The sequence below is a fragment of the Zalophus californianus genome, chromosome 10 (genome assembly GCF_009762305.2).
Source record: "Zalophus californianus isolate mZalCal1 chromosome 10, mZalCal1.pri.v2, whole genome shotgun sequence".
NCBI classification, from domain to species: Eukaryota; Metazoa; Chordata; class Mammalia; order Carnivora; family Otariidae; genus Zalophus; species Zalophus californianus.
The window spans coordinates 65,635,830-65,652,443 of NC_045604.1; the positions used below are offsets into that span (position 1 = coordinate 65,635,830).

Genomic DNA, 16,614 nt, shown 5'->3' on the forward strand with positions numbered 1-16,614 from the left:
ACAGCAAGATCACCTGTCGAAAAAGAGAGGGAGAGCAGACTGGGCTTCTGCCTTTATTGGGTCAAGGGTGGAGCACCTAGGACTTTGTGGGTGAATTTAAAACAAGAGCAGGAAATAAAGCACACAAAGGGAGAAGGGGTTGGTCAAATGGTGAGTTATCTAGGTCAACCAGGGCTTTGTGAAAAGGGGAACTACATGGGTGGGGTGGCCTGGCCCTTCCTCTGGTTATGTCGCTGGCAGCTTGTTTATTCCAGAGCGGCACTTACATTATATCCAAAAAGCAAATGGTCAGGCTTACACTACACCCATAAAAAGGGGTATAAACTGGTATCTCATTGTGGATTTGATGTGCATTTCCCTCATGGCTGGTGACGTTCAGCATCTTTTCATGTGCTTATTGGCCATTTTTATATCTTCTTTAGTGATATGACAGTTCAAGTCCTTTGCTTATTTTTTAATTGGGTTGTTTGTTTCATTATTGTTTATTTGTAGGAGTTTTTTATGTATTCTAGGTATTAATCCCTTATCAGATTTATGATTTGAAGATATTTTCTTGCATTCTGTGGATTTTCTTTTCACTCACATCATTGTGTCCTGTGATGCAGAATGTTTTTAATTTAGATAAAGTCCAATTTATGTAGTTTTTTCTTTCATTTGCTGTGCTTTTGATGCCATTTTCAAGAAATCATTGGTAAATTCAGTGTGAAGAAGATAACTCCCCAGTGTTTTCTTCTAAGAGTTTTATTGTTTTAGCTCTTACATTTAGGTCTTTGATCCATTTTTTTTTATTAGAGAGAGAGAGTGAATACGAGTGGGGAGAGGGCCAGAAGGAGAGAGAATCTTAAGCAGGCTCCATGCTCAGCGCAGAGCTGACTCGGGGCTCCATCTCCCAACCCTGAGATGATAACCCAAGCTGAAATCAAGAGTTAGTTGCTCAACCAACTGAGCCACCCAGGCTCCTCATCTTTGATCCATTTTGAGTTCGTTTTTGTATATGGTATTAGCTAAGGGTCCAAGTTTATTCTTTTACATGAAGATATCCAGTTGTCCCAGCACTCTTTGTTGAAAACACTGTCCTTTTCACATTGAGTAGCCATAGCTCCCTTGTCAAAAATTAACTATGCATATCAGCGTTTATTCTTGGGTTCTCAATTATGTATCATTGGTCTGTATGTAATGGGTCTAGCCTTATGTCAGTACTACAGTGTGTTTTTACTATAACTTTATAGTAAGTTTTGAAATCTGGAAGTATGAGTCCTCGAATTTTGTTCCTTTTCAAGATGGTTTTGGCTATTCTGGGTCCCTTGAAATTTTTGGCAGAAAACACTATTGGGATTTGATTGGGATTGCACTGTATCTGTAGATTGTTTGGGCAGAATTGTCATATTGTCCTTCTGGCCCTTCCCCTGCTCATACTCCCTCTCAAACTAAAAAAAAAAGAAGAAGAAGAAGAGGAATAATTCTTTTTTTGTGTTTCTAGGTTTTGATAATTTGACTATAATGTGTCTAAATGTGGCTATCCTTGTGTTTATTGTGCTTGGAGTTTGTTGAGCTTCTTGTATGTGTAGGTTCATGTTTTTCATGAAATTTGGGATGTTTTCAGCTATTACTTCTTCAAATATACTTTCAGGTTCACTGATTCCTTTTTCTCCTTGCTTAAATCTGCTGTTGAATTCCTCTAGTGAATTTTTCATTTCAGTCACTGTATTTTTTAGCTCCAGAAATTTTAATTAATGTTTATAATTTCTCTCTCTTTATTCATATTCTCATTTTATTCCTTCTTGTTTTCTTGATTTCCTTTAGTTCTTTGTCCATGGTTTCCATTAGCTCTTTGAGCATATTTAAATTTAAATTATTTTTCTAATCCAGTATCTAATCCTGGGCTTCCATAGGGTTGTTTTCTATCAGTTTATTTATTTCCCTTTGAATGGCAGACTCAGCACTGAACACAGAACCCAATGCAGGGCTCATTCTCACGACCCTGAGATCATGACCTGAGCTGAAACCAAGAGTTGGGTGCTTAACTGATTGAGCCATGCAGGTACCCCTCAGGGCCTTTAAATTTTAGGTTTTACAATAGCAAGAATTATGCCCAAAGGCTGGAATTAAGTCAAATAGCTCTGAAGAATATTATTTCATATTTTTGTAGGTTATGAGCTTTTTAATTAAGGATGCTGGTTCATTTTGTTTTTTAAGATTTTTTTTTTATTTATTTGTCAGAGAGAGCACAAGCAGGGGGAGCAGCAGAGGCAGAGGGAGAAACAGGCTTCCTGCTGAGCAAGGAGCCTGATGCAGGACTTCATCACAGGACCCTGGGATCATGACCTGAGCCGAAGGCAGACGCTTAACCAACTGAGCCACCCAGGCGTCCCACCGATGCTGTTGATTAAGAAACATCAACTCATTGGGGTGTATGTGTGGCTCAGTTGGTTGAGCTTCCATCTCTTGATTTCAGCTCACGTCATGATCTTACTGTCCTGGGTCAAGTTCTGTACCAGGCTCCACACTCAGTGGTGAGTCTGCTTGAGGTTTATCTCTCTGCCCCTCCCCCTGCTCATGTGTGTGCGCACACTCTCTCTCTAAAATAAATAAATAAATCTTAAAAGAAAAAAAGAAACATCAAATCATTAACATTTGGGAAGTGATATTCCGTTTAAAAGATGGAAGGCAGGGGCGCCTGGGTGGCTCAGTGGGTTAAGCGTTGGACTCTTGATTTCGGCTCAGGTCATGATCTCAAGGTTGTGAGACCGAGAGCCCCATGTTGGGCTCTGTGCAGGGCATGGGGCCTGCTTTGGATGACCTCTGCCCCTCCCCCCGCTTATGTGCACTTGCACGAGCGTGCATGTTCTTCTCTCTCTCAAAAAAAAAATAAAAAAAGATGTAAGGGGTGGGGAGTATAAATATTGAAGCCTTATAAGAATACAGCAATTGAGATGAGTGAAAAGCCCATAGAGTTCTAGCAGAATACTTTGGAGTTTCCTCAAAAAGTTAAACATGGAATTAACCATTTAATCCAGCAATTCCACTTCTAGATATATACCCAAAGTCATTGAAAGCCAGGACTCAAACAGATAGTTGTACACCAATAGTCTTAGCAATATTATTCACAGTAGCCAAAAGGTGTTAACAAACTAAGTGTCTGTTGACAAATGGGTAAACAAAATGTGTTCTATATGTGTATATACGTGTGTGTGTCTGTGTGTATTTCTGTTTGGGATGATGAAAAAGTTCTGAAATGGATGGTGGTGATGGTTGCACAACATTGTGAATATAATTAATGTCACTGAATTGTACACTTCAAGATGATTAAAATATTAAGTTTTATGTTGTATAGAAAAAAGAAATCACCCCAAAAAATTCATAGAGCATCAAACTCAGGGGCATATAGAGCTAATTTGATTACAGCTGGCTGAGTTTTTGTTGTTTTTGCTTGTTTTGTTTTTAAGATTTTACTTATTTCTTTTAGGGAGAGAGAGAACATGAGTGGGGGGGGCAGAGGGAGAGAGAGAGAATCTGAAGCAGACTCTGTGCCCAGCATGGAGACCCATGCAGGACTCAGTGTCATGACCCTGAGATCATGACCCAAGCCAAAACCAAGTGTCAGACACTCAACCAACTGCGCCATCTAGGCACCCCTTAGTTGGCTGAGTTTTAAAACAAAATTTTTTCTTCGGCATTTATTGAGCACTTGCTATTTGCTAGCCACTGTAATACATGCTTTCTATGGAGTATCTCATTTAATCTTCTTTACAGCCTTATTAAGTAGGTAATACAATTAGCTTCAATTTGTAGATGAAGGGGGCGCCCCGGTGGCTCAGTTGTTAAGTGTCTGCCTTCAGCTCAGGTCATGATCCCAGGGTCCTGGGATCGAGCCCCGCATCGGGCTCCCTGCTCTGCAGGAAACCTGCTTCTCACTCTCCCACTCCCCCTGCTTGTGTTCCCTCTCTCGCTGTGTCTCTCTCCGTCAAATAAATAAATAAAATCTTCAAAAAAAATTTATAGATAAGGATTCTGAAGCACAGAGAGATTAAGTAACTTGCCCAATATCATATTACTAATAAGTGACATTCTCTGGATTCGATCCCAGGTGTTCTGACTTTAGACTGAGCCTAAATGTTACACCATGCTATTTCACTTTTGCTGATTTTTTTTAAAGATTTATTTATTTATTTTAGAGGTGAGGGAGGGGTCAAGCAGACTCCACGCCGAGTGGAGCTTGATGTCATGACCCTGAGATCACGACCTGAGCCAGAAACCAAGAGTCAGACGCTTAACAGACTGAGCCACCCAAGCGCCCTCACTTTTGCTGAATTTTAAAGTGTGTTTAAAGGAATTCTTTTTCATGTTTGAGTTACCATAATTTACCACAGAACGATTATTGCACGTGCCTCTCCAGACTTCTTCAGAACAGTACCTGCCGACCTTCACAAGATGAGAACTCAGAGAAAAGGGAGGAATGGTTCACTCTGAAGGGAAGTGTTGGAGTGTGGTTTGTGTTAACAATTGTCTCTGGATGCTGGTGGAACTCTCCCTTGGGTTCCTTATCTGATCTCGCATCAGTGTAGTGAGCACTTCAACACAGGCTCAAGGAAAGTATTTTTATAAAATCAGTGAATCTTAGATATTTTTTCCCTAATACCTTCCTTCAAAAACGTAGTGCTCTTATTTAAAAGAAGAGAAGCTGTGGAATTGTGGATAAATGGAAGTGCCTACTACTTTCTTTCTGATTTAAATGTAATTTCTTAGGAGAGTTCATGTGATTAAAAAGGCAGTGTACCCATGTAACAGATGGAAAAATTAAGGATTAAAGAGACTGACTTCCCCATTCCTAGAATAAGGAAGCAGTCGATTTAGGGTTCAAACCCAGACAGCCTGACTCCAGAGCCCATGCTCTCATGTAATCTCTTTGATGAATTTCAAGTGCTTCATCTACAATTTCTAATACCCACTTTATAATGCTGCGGAGAGAATCAAGGAACATAGAGTATATGGCTTATAGTATACTCCAAAGTGTTTGAGTACCTGCTGTGTGTCAGCACAGTGCTCAGGGCTCAGGTTACGGTGCTGTAGCATACACCCGCTCTGTGTACACCCGCTCTGCGTACACCCGCTCTGCGTACACCTGCTCTCTGTACACCCGCTCTGCGTACTCCCTCTCTGCGTACACCTGCACCTGCTCTGCATAACCTGCTCTGCGTACACCCGCTCTGCGTACACCTGCTCTGTAAAAGCTGACAGTGCAGGCAGAGGGAGCAGCATGAACAGAGCAGCTTGTTCTCTTAAAACCACACAATCCTGCGTATAAGATAGTGTCCTTATACTCTGAGTAGTAGTGTGTAGAATTTGAAATGTATTAGGTCTTTAAATAACCCTTCTCCCGTCCCCAAACGTCCCTAGCTTAGCTTACGTCATCACTGTGAACATTTTATCCTAAGCATCATCACTGCTGCGACCTTTACCTTGGCCTTGATGTCTTCTGCGTAGCATCCTGCTAATTCCCATTTTGTCCCTGATAAGTTTCACTCTCCTGAGTAATTACCACCTAAGGTACCAAGTGTGAGGTTTTGCCCTTTACCTAAGCTCAGCATTCTCCATGTCATACAGAGGTGTATTTACAGATGGCAGACCAATAGTAGATTAAGTAATGGAGAATAATATGAATAATGTCAGGGTACATTCCTAAAGTTTTCAGGTAAAGGATACTACTATAATCTCCCACAATACGTCTCTTAACCACTACCAGAGACAGATCCCAAGTTGAATAAAAAAATTATGCGTCAAAAGACAAATACCATATGATTTCACTCATGTGGAATTTCGGAAACAAAACAAATGAACAAAGAAAAAAAGGCAAACAAAAAAACAGACTCTTAATTATAGAGAACAAAGTGGTGGTTACCAGAGGGGAGGGGCTGGAGGATGGGGGAAATAGGTGAAAGGGATTAAGAGTACACTTATCTTGATGAACACTGAGTAATGTAGAGAGTTGCTGAATCACTATATTGTACACTTGAAACTAATATGACACTGTACGTTAATTATACTGGAATTAAAATAAATAAAAAATTGTGTGTCAAGGGGCACCTGGGTGTCTCAGTCACTTAAGTGTCTGACTCTCGATCTTGGCTCAGGTCATGATCTCAGGGTCATGAGATCAAGCCCCACACTGGGCTCCGCATTGGGCATGGAGCCTGCTTGGAATTGTCTCTTCCCCTCTCCCTCTGAACCTCACCCACTCCCAGTCACACTCTCTCTCTGAAAAAAAAAATTATGTGTCAAAATGGATAGAATTTAGGTGGTCTGATACATTGAATAAAACCTCTCAATCAAGGTAATTCCTTTCACTTCTGGCAGAAGATAGTTACAAATAATTTTTAAAAATAAAACCTAGTAGGTGCAAGTAAACACTGATGTTGATTTTAGAGCATGATGAAGTTGACAGGTATTAAGTTAGGGTCTATGAATTTGTCACCATCTGCATATAAATAGTATCACCAGATTGCTTAATGTGGAATTTTAACTATAACTCATTTGACTTTCACAGATGAAAGTAAGTAGAATTTTATATTCCTGTATAGATTCATATCTGGCCAAAAAAAAAAAGTTTCATTTAAATTGAATAAGACTTTGTAGCAAAGAAGAAATTAGGTGTTGTACAGTATATGTTTTTATTTGGCTTTCATTCTTAACGATAAATATCTTTGCCAGAAAACTTTTATGTGTCAGAAGGAATTTTTGTGTTAATTGTGATATATTATTATACTTCTTTTTTCTTTTTTTTTTTAAAGATTTTATTTACTTATTTGAGAGAGAGAATGAGATAGAGCATGAGAGGGGGGAGGGTCAGAGGGAGAAGCAGCCTCCCTGCTGAGCAGGGAGCCCGATGCGGGACTCGATCCCGGGACTCCAGGATCATGACCTGAGCCGAGGCCAGTCACTTAACCAACTGAGCCACCCAGGCGCCCTACACTTATTTTTTCAAGAAAACTTTGTAAGTTCATGTGGCATCAAAATTATTTTGAAGTCCAACATGTTCATCCCATTCTCTCCAGGCCTACAATGTTTCTGCCAAGAAATCTACAAATACCTTTCCAGGAGTTCCCCAGAATGTGAGGGATTTTTTTTCTTTTCCTGTCTTCTTGAAAATTACTGTTATTTTGTATTTTCTCCATAGTTTATCAGTGTTATTACAGGAGCACTGGGAGCCATAAGTCTCCCCTGAGACTTTTATTTTAGTAACCTCTACTCAAACTCATGACCCCAAGATCAAGAGTTGCATGCTCTTCTGACTGAGCCAGCCAGGCACCCTCTCTTGCTGTTTTAAAAATACTCTGTTTCTTTGATTTTAGATAGCTTTATTATAACGTGTCTTAGAGAAGATCTTTTTAGGTTGATAATTTTGGGGGAACCTATAAGCTTCATGAATGGGGATGTCCAAATCTTTCTCCATATTTGGAGATTTCTTAGTCATTATTTCTTTAAGTTAGTTTTCTGTCCCCTTTTCCCTCTTTTTTCCTTCTGGGACTCCAGTAATGCATAGATTGTTTCTGTTCATGGTATCACACAATTCATGTAAGGTTCCTTCATTCTTTTTCATTCTTTTTTCTTTTTGCTCTTCTGACCAGATAATTTCAAATGACATATCTTTAAGTTCACTGATTCCTTCTTGTGCTTGGTTGAATCTGCTGTTGGAGCTCTCTGTTGAATTTCTCATTTCAATGTATTCAACTCTAGGATTTCTGTTTGATTTTTATCATGGTTTCTATTTCTTTGTTAAACTTCTCATTTTGTTCATATGTTATTTTCCTAATTTTGTTTGTCTATCTGTGTTATGTTCACTAAATTTCTTTAAGAAGATTATTCTGAATACTTTGTCAAGTGGTTCATAGATCTCTATTTTTTGTAGGGCCTTTTATTGATCTTTGTCAGTTTCCTCTGGTTGTGTCATGTTTTCTTGATTATTTATGATCCTTTTGGACTTCTGTTGGTGTCTGTACATCTAAAAAAGCAGTCTTTACAGAATGGCTTCAACAGGGAAACTCTTTACTAGTCAGCCTGTCCAGAGATTCTGGGTGGGCCAGCTAGTGGTGACCATGAGCAGGCTTGATGCTGGAGTCCTCAGGTGGGCAAATCTGCTGACTGGGTCCACTGGAGTGGGCCTGGTGCTTGAGTCTATGTGGGTGGGCCTTGGATCCTGGGTCCTTTGGGATGGATGAGGTACCAGGCACTGTTAGGGTGGTGGGCCTAACACCTTAGTCCATGAGAGCCACCCTGGCTCTCGTGTTGGCTGGGAGCCTGTATCCATGGGACCCAGCCTGGAACCTGAGTCAGCTGGAGGGTTGCCTGGAGCTAGGATGATCCTGGAGCCTGGGCCCATGGAAGCTGGCCTAGAGGCTGGTGTCACAGTGACCAGCCTGGTTACATTTCTTAAATCATTCTGGAGACTTTGAATGTTTGAAATGGTTAGATCTAGGAGGAATCTAAGGCCTCATCTGGCCAATCCCTTCATTTTAAAGATAAGGAACTACAGTATAGAAAATAAATGTCTAATCCAAGTCACTTGGAAAAATGATAGAACTGATGTCTCTTGCTCCTATTCCAGTGCTCTTTGATTTATACTACTCTGTCCCAGCAAGTAATATTATTTTAAGAGGTAAGTTTTGTAATTAAGTTATCTCTGAAACTCATGATCTTCAGCCCCAATAAATGATCCTTTTGTGGCATGAGTCAAGTTTCCCTGATCTCTTAACCCATTTGGAATGACACATGTGAGCCTAATCATATTTTCCGTTCCCTCCCTGCACTTGGCAATTAAACTACTATATTCTTTCTAATTGTTTACATTAGCATTCCATTGCTCTTGGAATCTTTAGGCTTGTATATATGCTTTTCAAACTTTTGTTCGTTTTGTTTGATGACTAATATTCTTTCTGTTACAATTTTCTTTTGTTGGCTACATAATTTTATTTACCAGTGTATCACATGTTTATAAATTTATGTATCCATAACATTAATTATTAAAGTAACTTGAAAATGGATCTAGCAGGGACCATGGCCATTATGAATCTACACTGTCTAACTAACTGAGATAATCACAATCCTGTTTCCGGTTCCATTATTTGGGACCCTGTTCTGACCTCCTTTAGATAAGAGAGTCATAAAGTCTGTCCTTTATCTTTACCTTTGAGAATCTTGTCCTTCTTTGGTAATATTCTTTAAGAGTTTTCTTTAACTCCCCTTTACTGAAAATGACCAATAATGATATAATTCCTACATGTTTTCAAGGAAGAAGCATGGAGTAATATTTGATAACTATTTGGGAAGAATTTAGTCAAGAGAAGTATAGAATTTGGGAGGCTGGCTTTATCACAGCCTGTATGAGATTAAATGTCTTGGACATAATCGTGTGCCTGGGGAAAAGGGAAAGAAACAGTAGTTCTCTTAGTTTCTTTGGAGTTCTCTATGGAAAGCTTATCTTTCCACACTGGCACTACTACCATTTGGTTAGAAAATTGAAAAGCAGAAGAATCATCCATGTTTTCACAGATACTCTCTGTGCAAAATGGCAGGCCATCACTAAGCCTTGTATTTCCAGATGTCAAATGATACAAAATTCATAGAAGAGAATTTTCTAAAATAGAAGGAATCACCATAGGTGATTAATTTTAGAAATCACAGCACTTGGAATTTTCATGCTGAAGACAATGCTGGTTATAGTTACAGCTTATAGTTACAATAATTGTGGCCCATAAATGAATCCCTGTGGGTGCAGGAGTTCTGATCTAATGAAGATGAGACCTTTCAGCAATCACTGTAACACAGTCTAGCACAATACAGGGCTATCTACAGTATTGAGAGGAAAGTAAGTTTACCATAGGCCCATGTTATACAGAAATACATGGATTTTGTTAGCATAAAACATAAATAGGCATAGATGGGAAGAAAATATTCTGTTAGAATCTGTAATTGCTCAAGTCGCAGAATATTTTACTAAGGAGATGAAGAACTGACCGATCTGGCTAGAGCAGTGGGTTTGTTTAGAAGGCGGTAGAAGACAGAGTTCAGGCATACTTTAGAGAGCTCGCAGGAGGCATCCTGCGTACGTACCAACCATGGTACATACACTGCATTACTGAGAAGGAACCGTTCTGAGGCTGATCCCCTAAATGGATGTACAGATGCAGATAGTCTGTTCAATTTGAATATGCAAATTAGAGCAGATACTTAGATTTCCTTGAGGGGTGAAGTTCTAACATGTAATGATTAAATTTTTAAAATTTGGTACATCATTTCAGGAGCTCCAGGCCAAGCATTTATTCACGGATGATTTTTCATTCATTCATTCATTTATTTATTTATTTATTTATTTATTTTCAAAGTTTGTGTTACTTAACTTCTTATTACAAAAAAATTTTCACGACCATTAGCTCTGGCATCTGAATTCCTGCTCCTCTCTTGGGATCCATAAGTAGTCCTATGGTTATCAGACCAGAGTTTAAAGAGGAGAGCTTAACTTCTGTAGTCCTTTTATATGAGAAGTGCATTTACCTTGCTGTATGTTTTATTTTGAGCAAGCCAGGACTTTCTCGATTACAGCTAATCTGTTTTTTCCTTTGGTTGAATCAAGTTTGTGGTCAGGTTTTAACCCTCATACTTTCCTTTAGATCTCTTTTTATTAATACTCGTAATTAGAATTCTGCAAAAATAGTTCATGTGTGTGCTAATAGAGGCAGTCAGATGACAGCACAGTTTAATGAGGACAAAAACCTGTGGTTCTGGGCTTTTTCCCCGCCGTATGATTAGCTTTATTTGCAAATTTTATGGTTAACAGACAATTATTTTAAGGTATTCCACCATGATGATACTTTATCCTAACGTAGGCATTTTATTTACTTCTTAAAGGACTTTGTTCAGGAGATGCTACACCTTTGATGCGAGAAAATACACTAAGTGCGTCCACACATGCTGTGAGTGATGAAGAGTCCGCAGAAGTAAACGCTAATGATCAACCTGAGGCCCCAAAGCGAGTTCTTCAGTATCTGTTCTCACTTATACGAGGGGAAGTTGAGCAGTTGGATTCCAGAGCACTCCCCCTCTGCCTTCACCAGGTACTCCAGCAAACCCTTCACGTCCTGCCTCCCTACAGTTCTGGGACCGGGGTTTGTAATCATTGGAAATAAAATTCTCTGTAATTGATTCTCCCCAACCTGCCATTGGGAAGCCCAGGAGGTCACCCTGGGTTAGTGGCTGGTGGGAAGTTTAGCATATGACTATTGGTGGCCACACATCAGCCTTGAATAATCCATTTGTAGTTCAGACAATCACTGACTTCCTTTATGTAGTGAATAAGCTGTGTACGAGTAAGAGTCAATGTAGCAAGTGCTTAGTAAGTACCACCGAGATGTCAAAAACTCTGCTAGACGCTGTGGAAACAAAAATTACTTAACAGAGTATGTCCTTAAGAGAGCCACTGTGGAAAAAGAGAAGCACTTCTAGAGATAAATAATGGAAGAAGTCTGTACTAAGGGTAGACAGATATTTAAGGTTCAGCAAAAGCACAAAATGTGTGATTAACTTTGTTCTGTGAGCATCAGGGGAAAAGAAGGTGACTCTTGAGCTGGGTTTTGCGGGGTATGTAGGCGCTCACTAGATGAACAGAGTGAGCTGGTGCGGGAAGAGATTTCAGCCCCCACAAAGGCATGGCTGAGATGGTGTTGGAGATTAAGATAGAGAAGAGGTAGGAATTGACATTGGGTGATCATGGCCTTCCTCATAGGGACTGGGAATTTTTAATGGTGGGAGTACCAAATCGAATGTGAATTTTAGAAAAATAACTCTGCTGAAGACTGGGAGGGTAAATTAGGAGATGGAGAGCCTGGACACTGGGAGGCCTTCTGGACAATGGTGAGGAAGCTTTTTTACACAAGAGCTAATTCAGAAAAATAAGATATGTATGAACTGCATTTAATTTTTCCTTTAAAATGAAAATAATGAAATAATGGGAGAAACTGAGACTCCATCACCAAGCAAGTTCCTTACAGTCCTGGGGCCAGAGTTTGTTTATTCCATTCAGTGCATCTGTTTTTGGAACATTGTGGCAGAAATTTGAATATAGGCTGTACATTAAATAATATTATTGCCCTAATTCCTTGAGACTGGTAATAGAATTATAGGTTTTATAGGACAGTATCCTTATTCTTGAGAGATACATCCACACATATTTGGGAGTGGAGTGACTGTTGTTATGATATTTTCACTTATCATTACTTAGGATACTTCAGTAGGAAAAAGTACAGAGGAGAGGAAAAGACCAAAAGAGAAAGCAAATTTGACAAAATGTCAACAATTGACAGATCTAGGTGAAAGGTAAATGGCTGTTGATTTTACTCTTCTTTGAACTCTTCTGTAGAATTTCGATAAAAAGTTGAGGAAAAGGACATTTGGAGTAAAGATGGAAATAGCAAATATAGTCAAATCTTTTCAAGGAATTTATGTCACTGGGCTGTTGCGTGAAAGGTAAGAAGAATGCTCTTTTCTGCTGATGTACAATCCTACAGCCGAAGCAGTTCTAGTAGATCTGGATCAGGCCTGAAGATGATTTAAATTTTTTTAAGTTTATTTATTTATTTTTATTTTTTGTAACCTCTACATCCCACGTGGGGCTTGAACTCACGACCCCAAGATCAAGAGTCGCATGCTCTTCCTTATTTAATTTTTTTATGTCTCAAAGTAAAATTCTCCCCACCCTCCCCACCCCTCAGGAACATATCAGAATTGCTGAGTCCCGTAGGTCATGCTTCTTAAATATCTCAGCAATCTGTCCTCCCTTGACAGAGGGCCTTAGACAGCATGATGGTGGTTTAAAAGCATGGCTTTGGGATCTACTGCTAACAATCTAAGTGACTTTCAGTTTGTTCTATAATGTGGAGGACCAAATGGAATAATGCATATAAAACACTTAACATAGTGCTTGGTACACAGTAACAGTCAAATTAATAGTAAGCATTATGACTGCACCCTCACTGTCACTAATTCAAGGATTACAAGTAATTCTCAGGTGTTCTATGGCATCACCCCTAAATACATGGCCATGTGTTTCCCAACATTGTGGATACCCCCCGACACTTCCTGCAAAGCTGGTATCAACTGCAGAAAATGAGATGCTGGTATCAGAGTATTATTCCACAGACAGCCTGTAGTTACGTTTCCCTCACGTTGTTCCAAAAACGTAACTAGTTTTCCCTAATCCAGGATCCCTTGAAGGAGCACATATTGCATTCTGTCATCAGGATTCTTTAGTCTTCTGTAACCCGAAACAGCCCCTGCCTTTTGTTGTTGTGGTGGTGGTTTTTAACTTACATGGACACTTATGAAGAGCCCAAGAATTCTTGTAGAATGCCCCATAATTAGGATTTGTCTGGTTGTTCCTTCATGATTTGATTCAGTCTAAAACACTCTGGACAAGGATTCTGCTTTGGTAACATTATACCTGATTTTCTCTTGAACCCACTCCAGTCTGGCTTTTGTCCTCACACTCCACCAAAATTACACTCTGAAGGGCCCTAAGTGGCCTCTGTGTCGCATGTTTGTGCAAATCCATTGGTCAGTCTGTGCTCAGTTTTCATCCTGCTGGGGGTGTGAGAAGCTTTGACAAGTTGAGCACATAGTCCATTTTGAAGCACTTTCTTTATCTGTCTTTGGGACCCTCCCTTCTTGGCATTCACACTTTGCCTCACTAGCCCTGCTTTTTCTGGCCCGTTTGCTGAATCCTCCATGTTTTACTGATTTTTGTTTAATATTTTAAAAATTTATTTGAGAGAGAGAGAGCATGAGCAGGGGGAGCGGCAGAGGGAGAGGGAGAAGCAGGCTCCCTGCTGAGTAGGAGCCCCGTGTGGGACTCGATCCCAGGACCCTGAGATCATGACCTGAGCCGAAGGCAGATGCTTAGCTGACTGAACCATCCAGGCGCTCCATAAATTTTAGTAATCTTTACACATTGGAGTTCTTCAGTATGCAATTCTGAACTCCAGGCTTCAATACCCAGCCTCCTGAGGTGTCTAAAAAGTACTTCAAACTTAAGATATCCAAAATCAAACTTTGCTTTTTTTCCCAAATCTTCTGCTTCCCTAGTCTTCCCACTTTTGTTAAATGGCAGCTCCATTGCTTTAGGTGCTGAGACCAAATGCTTTGAAGTCATCTTTTATTTCCTTCCTCCTCACATCCAGTTCCAGTGAGTACGTGCTGCAGATCTACTCCCACACACACCCAGAATCTGACCCCTTTTTACCTCCTTCATTGCCTCCACCCCAGTGCAGGACTCAGACCTCACCTGGATTCTTGCAGTGAACTCCTCACTTTAGAAACCCTCCTGACTCTCCCTCTCCCTTTTCGTCTTTGTCCTCTACACAGCAGTCATCATGACCCAGAGAAAATGTAAGTCAGATCCTGTCAGTCCTCTACTCAGAGCCCTCTGGTGGCATCTCTTGTCATTCAGGGTTAAAGCTAAAATCCTTACAGGGCCTACGAGACCCTGCACTATCCATGCTGTTACCTCCTAGACCTTAATTCTGAAAACACTCACTCTTAGTCACTGCTTCCCAGGTCCACTTGCCTCTTGGCAGTTCCTCAGATAATACAAGGGTGCTCCTACTTCAAGACCTTTGCTTCTCCTTTCTACCCTTTCAAAGCCGCTAGAGGCTGCACCAAAACAGAGGGGTAAACCCAGGAGTAGGAGGGTGTGAGATGTCAGAAATTGGGATGCTACCCAGGAGAGGGGTGAAGGGACTCTGTAGGTGCAGGAATGTTCTAAGATGACAGCTCTGTACAAGGAGAGAGTCTCCAGTTCTGTTTGGAGCAGATCAGAGTAGTCTGGGGAGAAACTTCTATATCCTTTTCCTATTTCTGAGTATTTACTATCTCTGAATGTACTGAGGGAAGATTTATTGGTGGCGAGCTTGGAGTTGTATAAGTGACAAGTGCATGGAAAACGATGCCCCCCCCCAAAAAAAAAGTGGGGGAAAAGAAAAGGAAAAAGTAACTCCAGGGAAAACAAAAGGTTTTCAGGAAAGGAAAATTAATGAGTTTACTATCTGGCTTGGCTTACAGTAAGGCACACATTAAATGCTATCTATCCATTGCTACAATATAACCATATGGGGTAGGTGAGTGTGGGAGAGTGTCTGTGTGCTGTGTGTTGGCAGGGTTGGGGCCGGGGGAGCAAAAGTCTCAGTCCTCATCTTCTAAAAAACCTAAAAATCCAGAAATGGCCAAAATAGGTGTAATGTTTAGGGATACAGAGGTTAAAAGAAAAAGAAACCGCGAGATCTCTGAGCGCTTGCTCCCGAAGAACAGAGAAAAGGCAAAGAGGGCAGGGCTTTGTGAACACATATCATAGGACTGTTGGACTCCTTAAACCACATACTTGCACAGTTTTAATGAAAATAAGAACTGAAAGGAGATATTGATAATCCAAGCATGAGGTGAGAAAAGCATGCTGGTTACGGCGGTGGTGGGGGCTCCAGAGAGGGATGGACTGCAGTCCCCTTGAAGGAAGAATCCCTAAGACTTGGAGTGGATGGGAAAGCGGAGGAGGGAAGTCTGAGATGGCCAGGAGATCCAGGCTGGGCGAGTGGCATTACATGAACAGAAATGAGGAATTGGAGAGGGGAAGTCCCTTGGGAACAGTTGTTAGTTTTGAGGTGATAGTCCATCAGAACATGTGCTAAAGGCTGTTGGCAACATAATTGCAGTTACATCAGATATGTACTTGTATTTTCAGCTCCTGAAACTCTTCAAGATTCCATTTAAAAATGCTTGTTCTGGTATGAGTAATCTTTCACACACTTAGTTAATACGACTGCAGGTTAGCTCTAAGTATATAACTGAAGTCATAAACTTGGAAGCTTTTCATATAGAAGTGGGAAGAAAAACATCAAGTGTGGTGCTCTGTGCTCAGTGAGTTTGTACTGAAACTGGTGTCAGACTTGGGCAGGAAATGGATCCACTGGGATCCTTGAAACCAGTCTCCGTGACTATGGTCAAAAAATAATACATACCTTTCTACTTCCCTTTTCTGGTTCCTGGTAGGTAAAAGAAGCCTAGAACCAGAATAACCCAAGAACTTGAAATCTTAACACTGTTGCCCTCCCAGAGTGATTTTCAGCTTACTTCTTCACATGATTCTACTCTGCGTCTTGTCTTTGAAGTTCAGACTCAGACTCAAAAACCATTTTCAGCAGTTATTGCTATGTGCTGCCCCCCATGATAGATATGCACTCCCTCACTTAATCCTGACAGCAGCCTAGCAGCCTTGTCTTGCAGAGTCCTAGGTATTACTGTCCCTGTTGTGCAGATAGGAAGCTGAGGCTTGAGACGTAGAATGACATGTCCAAGGTCACATGGCTAGCAGTGGCAAAGTTTGGACCAGAATGCAGTCCTGTTATTCACTTCCACACCTTGAGTTCTTTCTGCTCTATCAGGCTACTTCCCAGATTTAGACATATGGGACATCAAAGAAAACCCCGTCTGCTCTTGCCAGGGGTGGGTTTCTACAGGGGAGATGGCTTGTGTATTTATTTTCTCCACCTGCCCTTTCACCTGAAAATGCCACTGGGT

At 40.6% G+C, this 16,614-nt stretch overlaps 1 protein-coding gene across 4 annotated transcripts in view; it reads left to right on the plus strand.

Moving 5' to 3' along the window:
• CNST (consortin, connexin sorting protein) overlaps nucleotides 1-16,614 on the plus strand; it is a 114,221-nt gene that overhangs the window by 59,483 nt on the left and 38,124 nt on the right. For all 4 annotated transcript variants that reach the window (XM_027610790.2, XM_027610789.2, XM_027610791.2 and 1 more), the window contains one exon: nucleotides 10,903-11,108. In XM_027610790.2, coding sequence (XP_027466591.1) covers nucleotides 10,903-11,108 — 206 coding nt within the window. The remainder of the gene's footprint in view (nucleotides 1-10,902; nucleotides 11,109-16,614) is intronic.